This window comes from Phoenix dactylifera, chromosome 8 (assembly GCF_009389715.1).
Source record: "Phoenix dactylifera cultivar Barhee BC4 chromosome 8, palm_55x_up_171113_PBpolish2nd_filt_p, whole genome shotgun sequence".
Taxonomy (NCBI): Eukaryota; Viridiplantae; Streptophyta; class Magnoliopsida; order Arecales; family Arecaceae; genus Phoenix; species Phoenix dactylifera.
The window spans coordinates 567,693-592,712 of record NC_052399.1 but is presented as its reverse complement, the minus strand read 5'-3'; the positions used below and the strand labels follow the sequence as shown (position 1 = coordinate 592,712).

Here is a 25,020-nt window from a genome sequence, read left to right as displayed (position 1 = left end):
CGGTTCGCTCGGGTGCAGGTTGCCCTGGAACCGACTCAGCTTCTGAAGGTTGTGGCCAGCCTCCATGGCCTCTGGCGGGGTGCTCTCTCCAGAGGGAGGCCTGGACTTGAGAATCCTGACCTCGAAGGGGAAGTCCGCTTGCAGGAGGCTCCGGTTGGACTGGAGCCGGAGGAGGCGGTGCCGTTGGGATGCCCCTGGGTTGCAGGCTTTGGACAGCAGTGGCCAAGGCCTGCACCTGTTGCACCAGGGCATCGAATTGCTCCGGCCGAACTTGATGAACTGACTCAGCCGGAGGTGGTGAGTACCGGACGGAATGCTTAGGACTGGGTGGAGGACGTCGAGAGGCGTTGGAAGCCCCTTTGCTTCTTAGCTTCATGGCAGCGAACTCGGGCCCTTCCTCTAGCGCCAACTGTTGCTGGAAATTGGACCCGGGGGCTACCGCGAATCCGGGGAAGGAGGAGCTTCGCTGCAGGGACGGTGGTCGGCGGCGCGCCGACTGGTGACGTCCTCCTGGAGGGGTGTAAGTCCTGCAAAAAAGCCGGTGGCCGGGCTCCCCGGCGCCGGCCCTCCGATGCTTAAGTCAGAGGGGGGCAGATATGTGTAGAGAGCAAGGAAGAGAGTATATGGAGAAGACAGCAGGAATATTTGGATAAGATGAAGAAGATGAAGAGGGTGATATCCTCCCTTGTGTCTGTGCTGTGTGCTTCTTTTCACCCGGTCCAGGAGGGTTCTGTCCGGGCGGCCCCCCTCCTTTTCCCCCCAGGTTTCCTTTTATAGAAGGATTTTTGTTACCTGGGAGGTGACAGGAGGTTTGTCCTCTTTTGTAATAATTGGGCACGATTTGGCCCATTAATGGCGTAGTGGAGAACGGGACCGAATCGGACCGGAATCAGGGAGTTGTCACGGTCGATCGGACCTGTTGGAGTGGTTGAACCGCCGGCTGTGGTGGGCCTGGGGTCCGTGGATGGTAAGTGCATTTATTACCGAATGAACCGGCGGTCAGGGAGAGCCATACGCTCTGATGGTTCAGTGATCCGGAGATCGTCTTGGGCCGTGCTCATTAAATGACTGGGTGCATCGGAGACTTGAGGGAGTCTCATGCATTAATGGCAAGTCGTGCCGAATACCTGCAGAGATCTTATGCCTTGATGGCTTGGAGATAGTGGCAGGCTATAGTAGAGTCGCGTGTATAGCCGCCGGACCTTTCGAGAAAGCTTGGCGGGGAGGAGTATTAGTTAAAGGCACCGGCTCGGCAAGGGTGCCGAGCCGAGCTGGTCGCCCAGAGGGGCGCCCTGTGGCGGGGTTGCTTCTAGTACCTCTGGTCGACGCCCTTTGGGCGAGCACCTTCTAGCCGAGCGCCTCTATTTGGCGCTGTCTCTGGTCAGCGCTTCCTAGTTCGAGCGCTTCTCTGGTCGGCGTTCTTCTGGTCGGCTCTTTCTAGTCGAGCATCCCTACTTGGGACGTGTTGGTTGGTCCGAGCACCTCTTGGCGCTCCGGTCGGCACTCTTGGGCCGAGCATCTTTTCGGATTGGCGCTCTCTAGCCGAGCACCCCTCTGGTTGGTGCTCTCTGGTCGGCACTCTTTGGCCGAGCACCTTTCCGGTCGGCGCTTTTCGGCCGAGCGCCTCCGTGGTGGTATGACTTGGAGTTTTTCCCCCAACAGTATCCAAACTGAGGTTGGCAGATTATTTGATGCACCTTCCTTCACATGAATCTACCATTATCGCACAATACACGGATCGCAAAGTGCTTCGAACTATGTCATTCACCCATCTGTTCTGATCTTAAAGTAACCAATGAATGATCCAACAGTGGATTCATGCGAAGGAAGATGAATTTTTTTTTTTTTTTTTTTTAGCAAAGATACAACAACCTCTATCCCGAAGCATAAGGGTCTGCTCGACAAGGTTCCCTGATCACCGCCACTGGTGTCGGACAATCACCCTATGTGCCTAGGTTCGTAAAGTTGACCAGCCGAACGGGAGGGTGGTAGCTTGCTACAGCGGGGACCAGTGGAGGAAATTTACAGTCATCATTTTTATGGCCGATTTGCCTACGTTGAGGCTCTTTTGCCACTTTGGCCCAAGCTCTGACAGATCATCGCCGTCGTCTCCCATACCCATCTTGAAGCTTGAATCCTTGCCTCTGATAGCTCGTTGCGCCAAAAATAATCTTTTTAATATTTTTGAAATTAAAAATTAAATTTTGTAACGGAAATTTTTGTCAATAATCTGTCATCACCAAAAATAATCTTTTAAAAATTTATAAATACTTGGGTTACGATATTTGTGACTGTTGAATTTATCATGGTTGCAATTTCGGTTATCATTTTGCTGACAGATATCCGTCACTATGATGGTTACTAAGTTTTGGCGCCCATCCTACCTGCGTATTTTGTGACCGGTCTGTCACTAATCGGTCACTAAGTTTACACCACGGTGACCAAATTTCTGTCGGTCACTAATCAGTCACAAATAGTGACTGATAACAGTCGTCACTAATTTTTCGTCACTATAAACGTGTTTTCTGGTAGTGACTTCCATGAAGTATCGCTGGAGATTTTCGGTCTCATTATCACAGAACTTGTGGTTTGTCCACGCCACTTGCCGAGCCCTTCCTTGTGCCATCCTATCCCAGGAGCAACCGAGCAACTCTCGTCGCCCGGCCGGGGGGGCATGCGACCTCCTCCTCCGGATGAACCCTCGGTCGAATCATCCTCGCCCACCACCCGTTCGGACATGGAAGGCACGACAGTTGAGAGCGCATCTGGGCCCGCCGGGCTTCGCTCGGCAGGTTCCAGACTGCGTCTGGATCCGGTTATAATATTTATATCCAAAAACGAATCCGGTCCTAAAGCGGGCATACCAACAAAGCCCGAGCAACCAATCCTGTGGCCGGGCCCACATTAATACATAGTCCGTGCCACTTGCCCGTGGAAAGATTATCAACTATGGGCCTTCTATCCGATCCGGTGGGCTGGGGCTTCTTCGTACCTCCTGGAAGGTAGAACCCCGGAGGGGGCGATGCAAACTTAAAAACGGAGACGAGCAGGTGATCGTTCCCTGCGCTCTTCTTTCCTCTTCTCTTCTCCTCTCCTCTGCTTCCCACCGCGCACAAACCGACCTAAAACTAAAAGATTTATTCATAGAAAGAAAGCGAAAGAAGAAGCTACTCTCTCTCTTTTTTGGAAGAGGGAGGGAGGAAGAACTAGGGTTAGTGATTCTTCTCCTTTCCACTCTCGGTCCCTCGCTTCGCTGCGCCGATGGAGTCTTGGAGCTTCCCCGACGACAACGTCGCCAATCTTGTGGAGAGCCGGAGGATCGAATCCCTCCCGGTATTTCCCTCCCTTCTCCCAATCCCACCTTATTCCACTCTGCAGCATCCAAGAATTCTTCTGTTGTTTCTTTTTCTTTAGCGCTTTTTATTCTTGTTCTATGTTTTTCTTTCCTATCTCTTTGTTGGATTTTATTGTTGTTTGATGGTTCTTTTGCGAGCTGATGGCTTCCTTGCTTCTTGAATTAGTTGAATTCCGGTTCTTTTTGTTAATGCGCAACCTTTAGTTCTAGGTTGCTTGGTTTTCTGATATCTGATGAGCAGAGCAATGAGAAAATCGGGTCCTTTTCGATGATTCTTCGAATATCAGACATGCGTCTGAGTCAAGAGAGTCTACGAAGCTTGTAATTTTCAGTTTTTGGCATGTGATTACTCTTTCTATGTTCAGTTTTAGAGGTTTATAAATGTTTGCCCGCATTGAAGATTTAAAATCGGACTGGCTGTACGGTTGAAAACTGAGATGTTATACAGTTGGAGGGGTTCTTGGTGGTTTTTTAAAGCCGAGGCTTTTATGGATATTCTTGTACATGGAGTGTTTGATCTCTATTATAGATAATTATATGGTTGAAACTAGTCACAGGGGAATACGATGAATTAGAGTGGAAGGGGTTGTGGGAATGAAGGTGTTTCATGGAAGAAAGGAAAAGTTCTCAAATAGAAGCAACATACAGTATTATCTAGATACCTAGGGGCCTGGTTGGTATTGCTTTCATTTTCTGTTTTTGTTTAAAAAAAGCCCAAAGAAGAAAACCGAACTGGACTGGGCCTATGGTGCAATCTATAATCGATTACTACAGGTGTAGATTGATTTCATAATAGTCAATTATGGTTCGATTGATTAGATATTTCAGCAAATGCTCTTCATCCCAAAAGATCACCATTGAGGTATGTGAGTACAAAATAGAACATGATAGATATCTTATTAATGTAGCCTAATCAATGAAATATAACTAGTATAGCAAACTGAAAATAATTACAACAGAATATAAAAAATACTGCCAGTAAACTTGGGTTCCAAGGATATGATAGATGACAACAACAATGGTAATGATGATGGGTAGAGATAATGATTGCTAGATGAAGAAACGAGGGCTGCGTAAAAGATAATAATAGAACTAATCGGATAATTACCTCTGCGAGTTTGGTCCCTCCAATTCAATGAGAATCTTCAGGCCGCGCTCCACCAAGGCATCGAGACGAAGGATGACGCGGTTGAGAAGGTGGCTGCAAAAAAAAAGGTCAAGAAGTAAGATGAAAATGGAAGGAAAAGGATTTCTCAGGCTTTGCCCATAGTGGCACTCACCTTTTTAGTATTTTTTTTTTTTAATAATGGTTGCTGTTTTTTCCTTTTATAGGCCCAAAAACAGCTGTAACAATTTTCCTAAAAATTCTTCAAAATAGTTCCTATAACTTCTTCACTAATCCGTATCCAACAACTTTCCTAACAGCCCTTATCTTTTTTCCACTTGTCCTTGTCTTCTATCCAACCGTTCATTACTGTTCCGTGAATAGTAACTCGGGTCGGGTTACTGTTTACGTGAACAATTCTATCTCCAAGACTATCACCCATCCTCCTCCATTTCTCGAGTTGAGTGATGGTCATGGGTATTGAAGAAAAGCCAAGGCTCAAGCAATCAAGTGTGGTGGTTTGGAGTTAGATTAGGTTTTCTATCACACCTAGGTGGAATCTTTTTGTTTGGCAGTCCTAGTACATGACTGAAAATTCAAGCCTGAACATGGCTTTGGATGGAAAACACGGAAACAACAAAAAACATAAACTATGTACAAGATGGAGCCCTGAGACTATATCATCCCATGTACGTTGAGTCTTTTCGGTTTTTCAAACTGCTTTTTGAAAAACCTTCAGAGGCGTTGGAAGCAAGTATCTAGTGCTTTTGAAAACTAGTGAGATTGATGGAGCGGTGGAAGATTGGTGCAAAACGCTGTCTTCATGTCATTCTCCATATGGACTTTGACTATTTTGTTGAGAAACAATAACAAGAAAAGAAATGGTGCCAAATAGGACCTAATAGTTTTGTTTTTCATTTTGTATGTGATAGTTTGTCAATCCTGGCCTTACTTCTATAGATGGTTTTTCTAATGTTATTGTAATTTGATGTGGCTAGTTCAAGTGTTTATTCACCAAACAGGTATATCCATATAATAGATGCAATCATCAATTATGGATTTGTTGTCATGTTGGATATATAGTTGTTGACTATGATGCAGCACATTCATGTGACTTTTAACTATCAAACCCGAAGAAAACTATGCGCTCTTGTGCATATGATATTTTTATGCTAAATAAAACTGTTTCTCACATATGATATTTCTATGACAAAATAGCATCCTAGGAGTTGACAATTCTTTATAGATGGTGGGCCTGAATTGTTGGTCAGAAGGCATGCCAAACTTATGTGATTAGGTTGGTTAACTGTTTCCTATCTATTTGTTGTCAAATTAATGTCTAATCATGCTTTGACCTAAAAGTTATTACAGAAGGGCTGCCCACTTTATCTGTTCAACTTTCAAAGGCATCTTGTACAACAACCTTTTAGTTTGGCTAGTGGGGGCACTTTAATTCCATTTTCTTAACTCCATTTTTGTAAGTTATAATCTTCAATTGGTGTTGAATTCGTAAATGAACTTGAGGGGCACTTTTAAGGGAAGATATATGGAATATAATGGAGAATATTTATCAGTAGGTTATCCCTTTTAGGTTGTGATGAAAGATTATTTTGTTTATGGGCCTGAGGGTAGCTTTTAACAAAATACAATTAAGTATGGGAGTATGATGCTTCCTTTTAGAGATGAACTGTTTCGTTTAAATTACAATGGGAAATCTTTCTGTTTATAGAATGATTTGTTATTATTCCCTTAAAGGCAAATTATGAGTTTCAACCAAACAATTCAAGGCCGTTGTATCAATCATATACACCTGATTCAAATAGTAATTGGTCAATAGTATTTCATGTTCTTTTATACCTCCATTTTAAGGATAAGGGTGATGAAACTTGAAATTCACTGTAGTTCATCTCACCAAGGCATCTACATCATTAAGAATTCTCGTACGTGTCTATAATATTGCTTAGAAGTTCAATCCAATCAAACAAGCAAGATTTAAACCTCCCTTCCTAGTCATTCTGTTTACAAAGCCTTAAACTAATTCTCTCCAAAATTCTTCTCCAAGCTCCAAGACTCAGTAGCTTGAGACCTTAAATATTCCTAGTTGTCTCTAATTCTTCTTTTAGCTGAAATTATTTTTGATATTTGACATCTCTTCATGAAACTTATGGCCCTTCCGTTCTTCATCTCTGAACAATCATGATATAATTGGCTTGATGTTAATCCATTGGCATTTTTGTGAAGAAAGAAATATGATTCTCTGCTTCTTTACCTTGATGGAAGAAAGTCTTGTCTGTCAAGTCTCATTCTGCATTACCTTTTAACAATCAATACTTGCTCTACATCAAGTCATTAGAAGTTCCACTTTTGGCAATTTTTTTTTTCAGACAGGTTTAATTTTTAATAGTGTTCACCAATGGAAAATAATCTATGAGGGCTGCATAAGGCATATCGTAAACAAGTATTCTTAAGACCGTGTATTGAGGTATCATGTGATAGTTGCTTGCCCACTTGGCATTGGCGCGGTTTGTGGCATGCTGTGTTGGTTCTTGACACACTTGGCATGCATTGGCATGGTTGTTGTACTAGTGCCATGTGTTGGTAAGGCATTGCCATGTCTATGGCGGTTAAATTCATGTTTTGCATTAGTCAATAAATCCTAAAATCTCTTGTGAACCTGCATATCGAGAAGCAAAGTTTCCAAGAATCTCTTCATCAACATTGCATTGCACTTCCCAAAATGTGTTGAGATCTCGCAGTTGACCGGACATCTAGGGCAAAACATTGTAAAATGTGGGCCACTAGAGCGGTACCAAATCGAGGCTAACTCTGACTACTAGATATGACCCCAAAATAATGGGGATGAGGATGGGGGATGGTAAAGATTACAACATATACATATAATACATATGTACATGCACACATACTATACAGTGGAATTATAATGTAAGTGGGGTGGAAATAGCATGCCTTTGTTCCTATGTCTTTAAAAAAGGGATAAGGACAATTTGAGGATTAGGTACACCTGAAAATGTTAATCACATGGTAAATGATGACACTTTTAATGCTTAGTCAAATTACAAGAATGCCCTTATTATTTTTCAAATGCATGGGAATAAAAAAAGGGCAATAGGTAATTTGCAGTGAATTTTTACATATCTCATTCCACCTCGTTTCTATCATAACTATACCCATGTATACATAGACAGGTGTAAGAGATATTGGAGGCCATCCTAAGAAACCAAGAGAGTTAATTAAGTGGGCCTTAAAAACTCGGAAGGGATGGTTTGCTTAACTGGTACATTGATATTTAGACAATTTGTATGTTGATATTAAGGACATGTATGTTGGAGCTCTAATGAACATTAGTAATTATGGCCTGACAAGTGTATTTCCAAATATAGTGGGCTTACACGAAGGATCAACACTAAACCTTATCTTGTTGCACTTATCATAGACAAACTAGATATTTATGTATAGAAGGATGTATCATAGTGTGTGCTAGTTGCATTTGATACAATGTTAATATGAGAGAATAACAAGGTTACATGCTAAATTGGTTTTATAGAGGAAAATATTAGTGGCTGAGGACTTGGAAATCAGCACAACAAAAACACAATCTGCAGAATGCAGTTTTTGCAAAAAAGGGAATGAAGATGACATCTCAAGATTGGTTTACACGAGATACCATAGGGTGATTGATTTCATTAATGAGGACTATTATGCTGAGGAATGGAGAGATAAATGAAGACATTTTGAATAGAATTATCGATAAATGGATGGAGTGTGGTGGCGCTTTTGGGTGTTTAAGTGATTGAGGCAAACCTCAACACGTATGAATAAATCTGATAGAATGGTAATAAGGTCTAAGTCGTTGTATGACTTCAGTTGTTGGGAAATGAATAATGTCTGACAGAGAAACTTGAATGTAGCATAATTGTGAATATTGAGAAGAATGTGTGGTCAAACCAGAAAGAACAGAGTGAGGAATGAGTATATTATAAAAGTTGCGAGAGCTGCCCTAATTAAGGGCAAAATGATGCAAAACTAAATAACCGTGTAATCTCATGTAAAGAAAGTTACTTAGATCTTTTGTTGAAAGATTGAGACCTTGAATTGAAGTATAACATCAGAGTTATTTGTGGTAACCATAGGGTTAACCCTTCATTGATTGCCAAATGAAGTGATGCAACACCTTGGAGCTAGGGCTGTAAATAGTATAGATATGAGAGAACAAATTTCAGATCTGATTAGATCTGAGTGTTTTTCCTTTTCCACAGCTAAAACTATGAGAAAGTAGAAGGAAAGAAAAGAAGAAGAAGGGTTTGAATAGAGGAGAAGAAGAATATAAAGAGGACAGATAATGGTAGAGTAAAATCTCTGCAAAGGTGCAACTTCATTCAGTAATATACATAAATCATACATAACTCAGCACTCCCAAGGACGCGCATCCATAGACACTCAAACAACCCTAAAAACAATGTTTCCTATTTGGAAAAGGACTCTTGACTTATCTATAATGGAACCAAGACTCTTAACACTTTTTGACTCAAGATAGAACTCATGTTCAGCCAAAAACTGCATCATGTTGAATTTATTCACTTTCCTAAATAGAAGAAAATAGTAAATTCGTAACTTCACTGGGTCTCACATAAAAAAAAACTTTCCAAAATACAATTCCAAAGAATTTAAAACTTTCCTAAACTAACCTAGACCTAAAGTAGGACTTTTAGATTATAACTCTATTCATGATAGGACTCAAAAACCTACTAGGAAAAATATCTCTGAAAATTAGTACGAAAATTTCAATAAAATAAAAATACTCAACCTACTCCTTAAGATGTGATAAAACTAGAAAATTAACCAAACCTAATTTAGACCTAAACCACACCATGAAGATTCATAAATTGATCCCAAATAGTTGGATCCTCATGCACCAGGATGCCCTTTTTACATATATGTGTATACTTATATGCTTACATAACATGTTCACAAGCGCCCAGGTACATAATATGTGCTGATGCACATGTGCATGGGCTTGTAGAGACACCAAAACATGCACACTCATCCACATTCACGCCCACATTTACATGCGCGCACATGCATATATATATATATATGTATATGTATATCACTGCATGCACATATATACCACTTGGATCTGGTTAGGTCTACGTTAGAATGATGGGAGTCTCACATCATTGGTTCGAGCCAGCGTATGCCGAACCGGCCCGTACCGGCCGGTACGGGCCGGTACAAACCGGTCCGGCCAGCTACCGGTACGGCGGAGCCGTGGAAACCGGTACAGGCCGGTTTCTTGCCGGAGACGAAGAAGACGAGGAGAAAAAGAGGGAGCGCGGGGAAGAGAGGGAGGGAACCCACCTTCGGCCGCCATTGGACAGCCGCGGAGGGGCGTCGGAGGCCGGTGGGGGGCGGCGGAGGCCGGCGGGGGGCGGGGGAGCCCGTGGGGGCGCTGCGGAGGCCGCGGCCGCGGCCGCATCCACTGTTTCGAAAGAAACAGGGGACGCGGCCGCGTTTTTTAATTTGGGGATTTTAAGTGAAGTCGGCCCTGTTTCTTTCGAAACAGTGACGCGGCCGCGGCCGCGGCCTCCGCAGCGCCCCCGCGGGCTCCCCCGCCCCCCGCCGGCCTCCGCCGCCCCCCACCGGCCTCCGACGCCCCTCCGCGGCTCTCCGATGGCGGCCAAAGGTGGGCTCGCTCCCTCTCTTCCCCGCGCTCCCTCTGGTTCTCTTCTTCTTCCCCGGTTCCGGCGGGGAAGAGCTTCCCGGTTCGTACCGCCCGGAGCACGGTACGAACCGGCCCGTACCGGTCCGGTAGGCAACCGGTACGCCTACCGGACCCGGTACGGTGGACCTTGGTTCGAGCCATTGGCTGTAACCTACTATCTCAAAATAGCTTATACACCAAAACTCATATGATTTGGAGATCCCAAGCTTATGCATCAAGTGATAAAAAAAATATAGTTTTATGTTATTTACACGAAGGTATGCTGAACCGGTACCGGTAGACGTATCGTTCGCCTATCAGACTGGTTCGAGACCGGTTCGTACCAAAATCGGTCCGGTACGAACTAGTCTTCTGCTTTATCTTTTTTTTTTGGTTCCGTCCGCGTGCGGAATTTTTTTCTTTTTAGGTTCGCGTTCGCGCGTGGATGCGCCAGGCTGGCTACAGAGTGGCATTTATGAAGTGCGTGGGGTAGCCCGCAGGCGCGCTGCCCTGCGCGGGGCGTTTTCCAGCGCACGAAATCGCGCCCGTGCGCGGTGGAACCGCGTGGGGCGGAAACCGGCGGAATTTTTTTTTTTTTGGGACACGCCAGGCTGGCCACAGAGTGGCATTAATGAAGTGCACTTATGAAGTGTGTGGGGGAACCGCGCATGGGGTGGTTCCTAGCGCGCCGAATCGCGCCGCGCGCGGGTGCGCGGCCCCAAGCCCATGAGGGGTGCTTTTCCTCGAGGGTTTCGGGCCACGCGCTCTCACACTACAGCGCGCACGCTGTGGTTAAAAAAAAAAGGTACCGGTGCCGGCCGGCCAGTTCGCACCGATATGGGCCGGTACAAGATCGGTACGCAGCCGATACGCATGCGTACCGGGCGGTACGAATCCGAAAATAGCTGAACCGGTATCCACGCTGTTCGGGTATCGGTTCCAAGCCGGACCGGTTTGGCAGACCATGATTTACACTAACCATTTTTTTTGACCACTTGATGTATAGGCCAGGGGTCTCCAAATCACATGATTTTTGTGTGTAAGCAGTTTAGAGGTAGTAGAATACATCCAACGGCTAGTATCATCAACGTGGGACTCCCATCATCCAATCTAGAATTGACTGGATTTGAGTGAAGATCCACTCAAGTGTAGCCAAATCTAACTATTTATATATTATATAATGCTCTTCCTACTTTTTTTTTCTCTTCCTGATTTATTGTTGCTTTCTTCTCTTTGCACTGGATTTCATTTATGGGAATGTATGTGCATATTTATATGTTTTCATGTATGTGCATATATATTATCACTTTGTGGATAAGTCTCTCTCTCTCTCTCTCTATATATATATATATATATATATATGTGCATATATATTGTCACTATATGGATAAGTATCCTTGCGTGTGTGTGTATGCTCTTCCTACTTTCTTTTTTTCTTTTTCTGATTTATTATTGCTTTCTTCTCTTTCCATTGGATCATTCATGTGATAGAAATATTTTAGCTTTTATGGCAAGGAATTTAAATGCAAGTAGCACTTTTCCACTGTAATGCTGAACTTTCCAGTTAAAATTTCTACTTCTTTCAAGCAATGTAAAATTTGGATTCTTTATATGAATGTCCTTCAAACCACACCTTGGCTACCTCTATGGGCTTTGTAGCAGTTGCTGATACATTTATCAGCATACTAACTGCTTTTGAGGACATCAACCTTATTTTAGTAGTTGATGCTTGCATTTATAAATTGGTTTGATCTTGCTAGACTTCATTGCTGCTTTAGACTCACATAGTTTCTTGCTGTTACGTAGGATGCAAACCGCAGATTGCAATTACACTTATCCTTGATACAAAGGCTTGCCTTGGAGGAAGTTATGGAGGTATGTGTTGTTATAGAAGTTTTATTCTGCATTTCCCGGTTGCTCTTGGCCAAGCAATTAATACTTTTTAAGATCATGTAGACATTAAGAAGGGAATGCTATGCAAAAAATAACAAATAAGCAATGCAACCAAGTTCATTTCCTTGTAATTTCTTGTGCCTTGTGTGCTTGATAACTTGTTCTTGTATTTTCAGTTATTGATTGTTTATGGGTGGAACCATGCTGGTCCGCCCTTAGTTAGATTACATAACTTAGAAAATTGTGATCAAGGTTCACTATACCGCCTGAACCACTTAGTTCGGGGCATACCGAGCTGTACTAAGGGCGGACCAGCATGGTTCCACCCCATATTTCGAGACACTGGTAAGGGAGGGGAAAGGAAGGAGAGAGAGAGGGAGAGGGAGAGGGAGAGGGAGAGAGGTCGAGAGAGTGAGAAGGAAAGGGCTTTCAAACCGCCTCTCCTCTGGCAAGGTGTGTTAGGGGTAGAGCCGTTGTTTCAAAACGAAACAAGAGCTCCATCCCCTTTATATATATATTTTTAGATTTTTTTGAGCGAAGTTGGCAGTTGCTGTTGGCTTTACTTAAAATATTCAAAAAAAAGGTGAAGTCGGCAATCACTGATTTCACTTAGAAAAATTTCACAAAATAAATAAATAAATAAAGGGATCAGAGCCTTTATTTCGAAACGAAACAGGAGCTTCGTCCCTGTTACGATTCACAGGAGGAGAGGGGGCTTGAAAGCTCTCTCCCTTTCACTCTCTCGGCCTCTTTCTCTCCCCTCGCTCCCCCTCTTTCTCCTCCCTTTCTCTCTCCCTCCCTCTCTCTTTTCCTTTCTCTAAACAAAACAGGGTCGGAGGCCCTGTTACATAGTGTTGGAGGAGAGGGGCCTCGAAATACCTCTCTCCCCCCTCTCTCAGCCTCTCTCCCCCTCCTGCTTCCTCTAACTCTCTGTCCCTCCCTTCCTTCCTCTTCTCTCTCTCTCTTTCTCTCTCTCCTTCTCCCCCTCCCCCTCCCCCTTTGGTTTCTCTTTATGGGTACACGCCAGAACAACATGGCACAATACCGTACCATACCGCCAGCCTATCAGCATGGGTGCCAGTTCTGGTATTGCAGACCTTGATTGTGATGATGGCTTGAACAGTGAAGTTCTAGAATAATTTTTAGGACTTAGGGACAGAAAAAGAGTCCTATACTTTACATAGAAGCATATCACAAGTTAGTATCATATTTACTTTGGCAACATGGGACACTAAATATGAAACGTCCCATTTTTTAAGCATCTTTTTCAGTTTTACTTTGGTTTTGCATTTTTATAGTGGGATCAAAGTCTTTTTTTAGTGCTTCAAATATTGTTCATCTTTTACTTTTGTACTTTTGTTTTCCTCATCAGAAGCCAGCTAGACATCGTCTCTTCATCCTTTCTTTTTCAAAATAGTCTACCACAACTAAATTGCATATTAATAAAGGACTTGTACACGTGCACGTCCTAATTTATATGGAAAAAGGTTAGTCACATGATTCTATCTACACTACAAGCTGTGTTGTCAATTTTTTCTTAAAGTGTTGCCACCATATTTTTTGTATTCGTCTTGTAACTTTTTAGAAGATCCCTAGTTGTAGATATTTCAACTGGGTCCACCTTGCAATTTGTGGAGGACTTAAAATTCAGCCCAAAAAAGTAGTCTCATATGCTGTACTAAACCTATATATGGCCACATTTTTGTTTTATCTGTCAGCGAGAATACTTAGAAGCGGGAAAAGGCTTTTAGATGCTTTGGTTCCGATTCATTGAGCAAAAATTTTGACTGCAATTTTAAATTTATACTAGAAAAGCAAAATTAGATTGTAATTTTAAAATTTTAAGTTGTTAACCCAGTTTTGCCCTGCATAATGAGGACTTTGCCAAAGTACATCATAGTTTTTGAAGATCCAAAATTATAGCAGTTCCATTTCATGTGTTGTAAATCAACTTATAATCATGTAAAGAGTGCGAACATGCCAATTTTATGATCTATGTTATTTTGTGTGGGTTTAAATGTAATGATGCAATAGTGTGGTCCTTTGTTATCCTAGCGTTTTTATCTCTCCCCCTCTATGGAGAATCTTTGAAGTTCAAAGGCACATGCAAGTCCATTGGTGATTGGGCTCATTGCGGCTTCATTCATGCAAATTTAGGGAACAACTGAACACCCATCTTGCTATAGTAGAGCACACCTAGCTTCTCCAATCTTCACAAACTGGCCAAACAAAGGATTTACTTGAAGATTCTGCTTTATTGTTTTGCTTCTTCGTTGGGTAGCAAATTCTCTAGTTTACTCATGTCAATGTAGATGTTGTGATTCTTGTTGAAGGTAGGGTTATTTGGTCATATATAGGGCTTTTGTTTTCTCACAAGCAACACTACTAGCTCAGAGAGGAAATTTATCATGATGAGTTATATACATATCCATATATACATATATACATGCACATATATATACACACAAACATACATACATACGTGTATGTTCACACACACAGATACATGCACACATACATACACACACACACACATATATATACAAATATACATATGCATATACATATGCATATACATATACATATATATATATGTGTGTGTGTGTGTATATATATGTATGTATATATATGTGTGTGTGTGTGTGTGTGTATGTATGTATATATATATATGTGTGTGTGTGTGTGTGTATATGTATATATATATATATGTGTGTGTGTGTGTGTGTGTGTATATATGTATATATATATATGTCTATGTCTATGTATATGTATATGTATATATATATGTGTGTATATATATACACACACACACACATATATATATATACACACACACACATATATATATATATATACACACACACACACACATATATATATATATATACATATACACATATATACATATACATATAGACATATACATATAGACATATACATAGATATGGATATCTATATACACATATATACATATACATATAGACATATACATATAGACATATACATAGATATGGATATCTATATACACATATACATATACATATAGACATATACATATAGACATATACATAGATATGGACATATATATATACATATATACATATATGTATATATATGTGTGTGTGTGTGTATATATGCATATGCACACGCACACACACACATATGTAACAGATCTTTGAACCAATCTTGCCCCCAGCTCTAGGATTGAGATTGCGGTTGGATTTTTATGCTTAATTACATGGACTCAGATTCGCATCTCAGGTGTGTGTCTAAATGTCAGATCTTCTAATATCTAAGAATTTCTTCTTAGGAGGCCATGTTGGAGAGTTGCACCAAATATCCATGTTTACATGTTGGGTGCAGGTACTTGAGGTATACTATGGCTTTATTATGTTGAGTTGAGTCACAGATATGTGAACGAATCTTTTCTAGGATCCTGGGTTTGAGATTGTGGTTAATATTTGGGTTTTTATGTAATTAATGTTTAAAAGTCTTCATTTTTCTTTTTTTTTTTGCTGGAAAGCAGCAACAAGAAATAATTTATGTTTTTTAGGTGGTTCCTCATGCCTCCGGGTTATATATAATTTTAGTTAAACACAATAACAGATGCAGTTTTGTCTGGGGAAGCGAAAAAGTGCAGAACTTCGCACACTCCATTATTAAAATCCTACAATGAAAAATTAAATCCAAGAACCTACATAGACTTCCTAGAATCCTATGGCTGCAATAAAAAGAAAAGGAAACCTTTTGGAGATGCATAATGGATTAGAATGGAAGGGATGGCTGGATTGAATAGCTGCTACCTTCTTTTCTATGTTTTCTTTCTTTCCTCTTTACTTCCTCTTTCTGCTCTTTTTATCCCTTTTCTATCTTTTCACTCTTCTTCTCCCATGCCCTCTTTTCCTCCTTTTTTATTTAAACCAAGGAAAGATTCGATGCTTCCCATGTTATCACTGGCATGACAGCGGCCATGCACCTCTTTGCTTTGCAGAAATGAGGACCCATCATAATACCATCTAGTCTTCTGATCTTTGTAACGTGATCATGGAATTTTTTGAGTCATTTCTTATTTGTTTGAGAACCTTTTGGATTTTCAGATTTTCAATGGACATTTTACACATTGAATTTTAGGAGCCTTTTGGATGCAGGCAAATAGGTAAGCTGAAAACCCAATTGCAGCAAATGAGTTGGAGGCAGCTGATTGCAATTGTTTGGTTGCTCACAAATCATTTTCAGTGCTTCAGCTGAATTACAAAAAAGGGGGTCCCAAAAAATTGCAAGAACTTTTGTAGTAAAAATTGGTAACAAAAGCCTTTGCAACTTATGTTGCAAGTTGTGTGGGAAGCCTTTTCTGCCTGCATTATTGAGAGCACTCTCCTGCCTATTGGCACGTGAGGCCACGTCCCTCCCCCTTTGATGGTAAGTCCCTTTCCTTCCTATGATTGTTTGTCCTACTCTTTCACCTCTCTCCTCTCCCATCACTGATTGTCACCATCCTCTTCCCCTCTGCATTCCACATGCCATTGTCCTCTTTCTTGCTTGCACCATAGGTTGCTTCCCCCCTTTTCCACCTATCTCTCTTGTCCATTGCCTCCCTTCACCACCACTAGCTACTCATCTTTGTCCTTGTCCACCTCGTCTCTCTCTTCCACCATTGCCTCCCTCCTCTACTACTAACCATCCATTGTCGTTCTTTTATGCCCTCACCCTCTCCCCCCACTTCTGATGCCGCAGCCACCCTCCTCTACTGTTTGCCACCATCCCCCCTTCCACTACCAAACACCTCATTCTTCCTCTTCCAGCTCTTTCTATGCATATTTATATGTGTGTGCGCATATATTTACATATGTGTGTGTGTTGTATGTGTATGTATGTGTGTATATGTATATGTACAAATTTATGCATGTATTATATGTGTATATGTATGTATCTGGTATACATATTTTATGTGTATGTGTATATATACATACATGCATGCATGCATGCATATACAAATACATCGCCCCCTTTCCTTCTTCTACTGCTGCCTCTCTCCACCATTATTGGCTTCCCATTATCCTTCTCCTCTGCCACCCTCTCTCTCTCTTCTCTCTCTTTCTGGTAATCTAATCTCAACAGTGCAATGAAATAACACAATGCATTTGCAGTTATAGTTGCATACGACCAAACATAAAGTAGTTCTTGAAAATGCAAGTAGTGTGCAATGTTTCTCTTTTAACTACAAATCATTTACATTCAAAAGGATTTGCAGGCAACCAAACAGCTCTTGAAAATTAGCAAACTTGTTTTCATATTCCTTTTGGTAGTTAAGTGCTGCTTATCTCTTGTTACTTATCCCTTTCAAGCATGGTATGCTGTACTGTACCGGACTGTATAGGTGTACCGTACCATACCGGTTCGGTACTGGTACTGGTACGGGTGGTGTATTGATCCTTGATACGTCAAAAAATTTCGTATTGTACCGTATCGACACTATGCTAGTGTGGCACTAGTACGGGGCCTGTTACCAGTACTGCGAACCTTTCTTTCAAGCATATCATCTTGAGTTTGAATGGTTTGCTTTTGAACGTAAAGTTAAGCCCTCATTCTATAGTAGCCTACTTTTGATACTGAGTGCAGTTAGTCATGTCTTTTACCAACTAATTGTACTTGTTTACAGTTTCCTGAGTATACTTCTTGCTGCTTTTCTTCATTTTCATTGTCATAATTGTTAATTATCATTGATGGCATTTCTTCACAGGGCCATCAAAGTTGTGTTAATGCAATTGCTTGGAACTCAAAAGGCTCTCTTCTAATATCTGGATCAGATGATACAAGAGTATATTTCTCTGAACTTATGTGTCAAAAGGAATATTTCATGTTAATTAGTCTGAGAGAATTATGTCAGTATGTTGGTTTTGATTCTGTCTTGTATGCTACAGTATTTTTAACTATTCTGTGACAAAGTTAAGATCAAAGTGAGTCATGCAATTTTTTTAGTATGTGATAGAAATTTTATATTGTTGAAAAGTTGAAATTGCTTTATGATGAGATATGCACCTTATGAGAGAATGCAAATGTTACTCTTTAGGCCAGAATGTTCTATTTTTTTCCACAGAATTATTAAGGCATGAGCAATGTGCGCTAGCTGGCATGGCATGCGCCTTGTTTTTCCGTGTAAGCACGCATGCTGCACCATGCTGTAATAAAAATAAAAAAGACTTGGAACCCTTTTTTAACAAAATTATTTTAAGAAAAGAATTAGTAAGTTCTATGCCAACCCTTACTTAATGCAGGTACTGGCCCAATATGCGCCGGCACTTTGCCTTGTTTACTTAGAGTTGTAATTGGGTGGTGATTAGAAGCTGTCAGGCAATGCTATATTTTTATCAAGATTGCCACAGATACTGCTAACTAGATAGCATAATATGGTATAATACTAATTTGTATTGAATCATATAGACTGGCATGTTATGATATGCAATGAAACTTATATACGTAATTGTATAGAGTTATTATATGTGCCCATAATCCTATTTCTTTTATTAATTCTAATTTTTAATGCAGGCTTTTAGAAGATGAGACTGCTTGATGTGTTGTCAAAACATGTATAAGAACCATGCTCTTGTTTTTAGATCTTGTGGTGCTTTGAATCATGAGCAATATCAAATTTGAATAGTTTTTATAACTTTCACAAACCTATACTTCTTTTGCAAAAATCATCAGATAAGATTTTTTTTTCCTGGTTAAGTTGCTTGCTCCCTCCGCCTCCCTGTTACAATGACGGCCTATCTTTCATTGTGGAACAACACCATCAATATGTGGTTGCATATATTACTGCTCTCTCCCTCTCTCTCATTTTTGGGTGCCAATGACTTTTTACTGAATGGATTCTGTTGAGTTGGTTGGTTCATTCTTTCATCTGTAATTGCTTTTTAATGTCTTGTTTGTCTAGTTTGCTTCACCGGTCAATGATGGCCTCATTAAATAGCTGAAGAGAAGAAGTTTCATACCATGTCTGTGATTACATCTTAATGCTTTGTGCATTCTTCTCTGCAGATTAATATATGGAATTACAACAACTGGAGACTTTTGCATAGTATTGAAACTGGGCATTCCTCCAACATATTTTGCACAAAATTTGTTCCTGAGACATCTGATGAACTTGTTGTGTCAGGGGCAGGAGACGCAGAGGCAAACTCTTACTGCAAAAAACTATTCTTCTTTATGTCATTTGAGACTGTTAGTGTATCATTACTAAACTCTTTTTTAGGTTCGACTTTTCAATATATCTCGTTTAAGTGGGAAAAGTTCTGAAGAAATTGCTCTAGAACCTGCAGCATTGTACCGGTGTCACTCAAGGAGGGTCAAGAAGCTAGCTGTAAGATTCACACTCTATAAGATGATATGTGTTACATGAAATTTCATGGTTCATCTAAAGACTGGTTTTTCCATGAATCATGATCTGGACATTCCACTTCTTAGCAGCTGTTCTTTTTTTTTTTTTTGAAGGAAATTCATTGAGGCATCAGCATCATATTTAAACTTATCTGAACTTCTTTCAATTTGCAATATTTTTGATGTGTTGGACTTAATTTGTTTGAACTGGATATTCTGAATTTATGCTGAATGACCATTTGCCGTATCTAGGTTGAAGTTGGAAATCCTAATGTTGTATGGAGTGCGAGTGAGGATGGGACTTTAAGACAGCATGACTTTCGTGAAGGTGTTTCATGCCCGCCCGCTGGATCTTCAAATCAGGAATGTCGTAATGTACTTGTAAGTGAATATGTCTTTTTGAGCATGCTATAATTGGCCCATGTAAATAAGTTAGTTGCAACTTCCTTGTCAAGCCAATGCAAAAAGGAACTCAGTTTTTCTATGCTCAGGAGATTTATGAACTTATTCTCACGAATCAATTCTGCAAATGGTGTAACTATCCTCTTTCTTTCATTCGAGGGTTTTTAGTTGCTGTTTCCTCATTGTTCTTAGCGTTTTTCTTTATGGTTTTAACTTTTAAGTATGCAGAAGTCTGACTTATAGAATGGACTCATGTATGAGTTTGCTGACAAGCAGGTATTGTCACAAACTTAACAAATGTTTATGAAAGGTTAGTGTCCTATACGGATAACATTTATACGATGCTTGCCATATATGGTAGGTATTCTTTCAAAGGAGGCAAGTCTGCTATGTGGATAACATAAGATGAAGAATGAAACTGCAGAAAGCCTTTTTTTTTGCCTTTTCTTTTCTTTCTTTCTTTCTTTTGAAGAAGCTGGGCAACTCTAGTCTAAATGCCTCCAGAACAGTAGCAAGAAAAGTGCCAATTATTAGATCCAAAATGGGAATATTATTTATCATGAGACATTGGAAAAATACATCTACCATCAAGGGGTTAGCTTATTGGATGCTACCTCCCACCTCCCGCTCGTTCCTCTATATTGCCAAATCCTTTGAAATGGACATCAAGTTAAGTTTTATGTTGTCACTTACAGGTTTCTTACAGTCACAAGCATGAAGCTAGGATTCTGGATTGATATGTAAAGGGAAGAACTTTGTGAATGCAAAAATTTTGAAGAAAAACTGGAAATTTTGTGCTTTGGAAGAAATGACATGTAAACTGGTTTGTTTGATGAGTATGCATGATTGAACAAGATACAGAAAAGATCGGTAAAAATAATAGATTGTTTATTAAATTCTTGATTTTTTTGAAGTTGCCAAATATCAAATGGCATGCTATAAATATTAACTTGGGAAAAGTCAGGGAAAGAATGTTTTGCTTAAAAAATTCAGACAGTTGTGGAATGTTTCTGTGATTTGGAGATATCTGTGACTTGACCGACAGTTGCCCCTAAAATTGACATACATGGAATAACATGTTACCAGTTTTTTGAAGAAATCTAGCTTGCAGAAAGGGGTGGCATGCTTATCATGCAAATTAATGTTGGTTGCCTGACTTAGGCCAACTGGTTAGAGGTTAGAGATCTATCTTGATGTATGTAAAAGTAAAAAATAATAGAATTATATTATATTGATGGGTGGTTGATGTTCTAAGTATGCAGCATATAGGATGATGTCAACTTGCTTTGGAAGGAAGTGCAATATTTTCAATCCTTGTATGGAGTATGCACTATGTATCTGCATATGGTTGTAAAACGGAGTACTATGGAACAAGGAATTGTCATTTGCTAAGAAGTAAATTACCAAAAAGGCTACTATTTACACTTTGGGTTATACCATTGTACGCGAACTATCTGTGTAGGTTTTTATAATCCATAAAGCACTCCTTGCATCAAATTCTATGGAAAATCTTGTGGGTTTAGATGCAAGAATTGAAAGGTTGTCTTAATTAGATTTTGGTTTAATGAGATGATGAGAACATGATATTTTCAGTCCAATGCCGTTAAAAGCCATAAACACTTACTAAAACACAATTATTATGGAATCGATAATCATTAATAATAGCAGATCCTGAAGGATAAATATTAAAAAATAAAAAAACTTAGGATGGTTGGTGCAAATGCTTGTAAATCTCTTCATATGAAAACCAAGTTGAATACAAGGACTGATTGACAAACTACACTCGTAACCAAGATGGAAGGACATCCCAAAATCTTGCATGAGGCAGAGGCCAGATATCAAAGTATCTTGATTTGCCGATCTTTGCTCTGTGGCAGATACTGTATTGGCAAGACAGGGGCTTGGTAAGTTATATAATGTGTATTGCTTCATGCTAGACTTTTCTGGTCTATTGGAGGTTATGAATATCTATCCCCATGTTACTGCAGACTTGCTCAACAGTGTGAGCAGTGAGTTCTGCAGGATTGCATGTAATATTGGGCTTCCAGTATGAAATTGCAGAGTTTGTGCTTCCACCTGCATGTGTTATAGAGTATCAATGGGACTATTAATGTTTTCACCTATTCCTGATGCATGTGTACCTTAAGTTTGAGCCTCTTTTGGGCGTTCTTGTATCTTTCTGAATTGAGTCAGCTTGGTTGAGCTACTTACCAAGGAAACTTGCTTATCCTCTCTCATTTATTGGAATGCTTGTACCCCTGGCTTTTGGATACTTTTACAGTTACATGTTGCTTTATTTCTACTTATAAGTTTCATCCTCTAGCTCATTTTTGTGCTTTTTACTGTGAAATTTCTGGTCACTGCTTTCCTGATTCAGCTGAAGTAGACCAGGATTAATGACCCTCTTTTATGGTTATTGGATCTGAGAAGATCAACAGGGAAGCACTTCCATCACTTTATCTGTGTCTTTCACTGTCCAGTGGTGAAGAAGTCTCAGAAATGTCTGATGTTCTCTTCAACAAGCAAATAACCTATTCAGTGGAGATTCATTGGCCGTTATGCTAATCTGACTTTTTTGGATAGGGTTTTATTGTATCTATACACCTTGAATTGCAGCTGCTAACTTGCACTTGTTAGGGAGAATTGTATTAATTTGTAATTTGAGTATTTATTTTATTTTGTTATATTCAATGCTGTGTAAAATTTGTTTAATTACGGTTATGATTTGGTGCTTAATATAGTTTACCAGATTTTCTATAGTTATTATTAACAGCAACAGGATACTTGGTTGAGAATTTGAGTGAGATAAATTTTCATAAGTTAATCATGTTTCATGATTTTAAACACATAAGTTTTAACTTAGGTTTCCTAAAGGTCTTTCATAGCTTATATGTCTTGTAAGTTGTAATGCCGTTTATTCATGTGTTTAGCCCGCATATTATGATGTCATACACTTGTTTTGGTGCTCAAAGAATTGCTTGGAAAAGGGTCTTCTAACACATTGATATTTATTAGATAATTTTGTATTTGTAGCTATTGCTTTTATTTCTTCCCCTTCATATTTCGCATGTTGTGGCAGCTTGATCTTAGGTGTGGGGCAAAGAAATCATTGGCTGATTCTCCTAAGCAGTGTCTGGCATTGAAGTCTTGTGACATCAGTTCCACTCGTCCCCACCAACTTCTTGTTGGTGGCAGGTAACCTTTTTGGGCTCCTTCAATCCTGACCCTTGTTTTGAACTTTAAGAATGAGAACTGTTATTAAATATTGTTTTTTTTTTTTTTTGTTTTCTTCCCTCCCCTTCCCTTGATGCTTGCACAGTGATGCATTTGCACGATTGTATGATCGGAGAATGCTTCCACCTTTGAGCTCTTGCCAGTCGAAAATGAAGCCGCCACCTTGTGTTAATTATTTCTGTCCAATGCATCTTTCTGAGCGTGTATGTTTAGAAGCTTTCAGCATATTGTATTGATTGTGTAGTGTTCTGAGCGTGAAATTATAACTTCAGCATTCACAGTTTGTTGTTATACCTTATTTTACCTATACGGTTGTCACAGTAATCATCATGTTTTTACTGCTTGCTTTAGCTTTTTGAAACAATTCTTAGCCTTTTGAATTGCTTCCTCCACAGTATTGCATCAAATTATTGTAATTTGTTCTCTAACTCAAACCTGCTGGTCTCAAGTTTAAAATTGTCTACTTTCAGAGAAAATCAAGCTTGCATCTGACACATGTAACGTTCAGCCCAAACGGTGAAGAGGTGCTCTTGAGTTATAGCGGCGAACATGTTTACTTAATGGATGTTAACCATGGTATGCTACTATGCTTTATATTTTGCATTGTCTATTCAAGTCTTTATATATTCCCAAGCATAACTAACATGTGCATGTCTATGTTCCCAGTACATGACTAACATATCAGTGCCTTGTGCGAAAATGCATGATGTGCAGTCGAAGTTCAGTCTAGAGCACTCATCATGTTTTGCATATCACATGAAGGTCAAAATCATGTTTTGGATATTACATGAAGATCAAAAGTTAAATGTGCTGAATACTTTCTAACTATTAATTTACACAGCTTATACTGTTATTGGTGTTTATTCTTGCCATTTGAAGGGAAGGTAACAAGTATCTGAAGTATTTGAGTTTTAGGAATTTTATATGGTATTTAATGCAGTGAAAACATGGTTTCAGATGTGGGGGTTTTGCACGCATGCTTAAAGATGATGGCTTGTAAGGTAGATGGGGAAGCTAGTAAGGCTTCTTGGATACACGGCTTTAACAGGAAAAGGAGATACATGAATTGGAAGCACTCTATTGGCACAATTGTTGATTGTTAAAACACATGATTCCGCCAATAAAATGTTGGTGCAAAGGTGAGATCAAATTATCTAAAACAAAATACGCCATACTATACTAAATTGGGCGGTACGAAGCATACCGTTCCGTACTAGTTCGGTATCGGTATGCAGTATGGGGGTGTACCGATACTTAGAACGCCGAACCGGCCCCCATATCAGGCATACCGACACAATAATAGGGTGGTACTGGTATGGAGCCTCGTATCGAGATGACGTACCTTGATTTGAAAAGTCTTATCAGGAGAAAATTTTCATCTTTGTTTGAAGTGAACTAATAAACTTGTATCATGGTATTGCCTCTTCTTGTATCAGAGTATTTGATGCGAGTTGTCAAATGCCTACTTAACAAACATAATATCCTTTCCCAGATCAGCTAGGCTTGCAACTTTAGCCCATTTTCAAATGAGGAATGCTAGAATTAGTTGTGCCATGTAGGTTGCAAATGCCAAATTTTCGTCGTCACTTTACATGGTCGGTGGTACCTACACAACAAAAGGAATCGTGTGCTGGGTGGTCCTTGATACACATCTCTATAATAATAATCTACCCCTCCTTATTTCCCATGTATAATGTGGGTAAAATCTGTATTTATATGTATATAAGAAATTTTTGTAAGATCTGTATTTCTATGTATATAAAAAATTTATTAAGAAAAAGAGTACAAAGAGAAAGAAGAGAAGACAAGAGGGAGTTTGCTGCTTTGCTTTTAGGAGCTGCCTTGTGCTATTAATTCATGAAATATAATCAACCTTCCATGAATCTAAAGCGCTCAAAAAAGCTTTATAAACTTCTCACAAGTGACATAACC

At 40.0% G+C, this 25,020-nt stretch overlaps 1 protein-coding gene across 14 annotated transcripts in view; it reads left to right on the top strand.

The window, feature by feature from the left end:
* The first annotated feature begins 2,970 nt into the window (after positions 1–2,970).
* LOC103711005 (WD and tetratricopeptide repeats protein 1-like) overlaps positions 2,971–25,020 on the top strand; it is a 49,704-nt gene continuing 27,654 nt past the window's right edge. For 6 of the 14 annotated variants that reach the window (XR_005512636.1, XR_003386467.2, XR_003386468.2 and 3 more), the window contains exons 1-9: positions 2,972–3,333; positions 11,989–12,057; positions 17,816–17,893; positions 19,114–19,248; positions 19,328–19,435; positions 19,705–19,833; positions 22,934–23,049; positions 23,174–23,291; positions 23,559–23,664. Coding sequence is in view for 4 of the 14 variants with exons in the window: in XM_008796968.4 (XP_008795190.1) it covers positions 3,262–3,333; positions 11,989–12,057; positions 17,816–17,893; positions 19,114–19,248; positions 19,328–19,435; positions 19,705–19,833; positions 22,934–23,049; positions 23,174–23,291; positions 23,559–23,664 (931 nt within the window). In the remaining 10 variants the exon portion in view is untranslated. Of the gene's footprint in view, positions 3,334–11,988; positions 12,058–17,815; positions 17,894–19,113; positions 19,249–19,327; positions 19,436–19,704; positions 19,834–22,933; positions 23,050–23,173; positions 23,292–23,558; positions 23,665–25,020 lie in introns of all 14 variants that reach the window. The other 8 variants (XR_005512637.1, XR_003386469.2, XR_604710.4 and 5 more) reach the window with 4 other exon arrangements.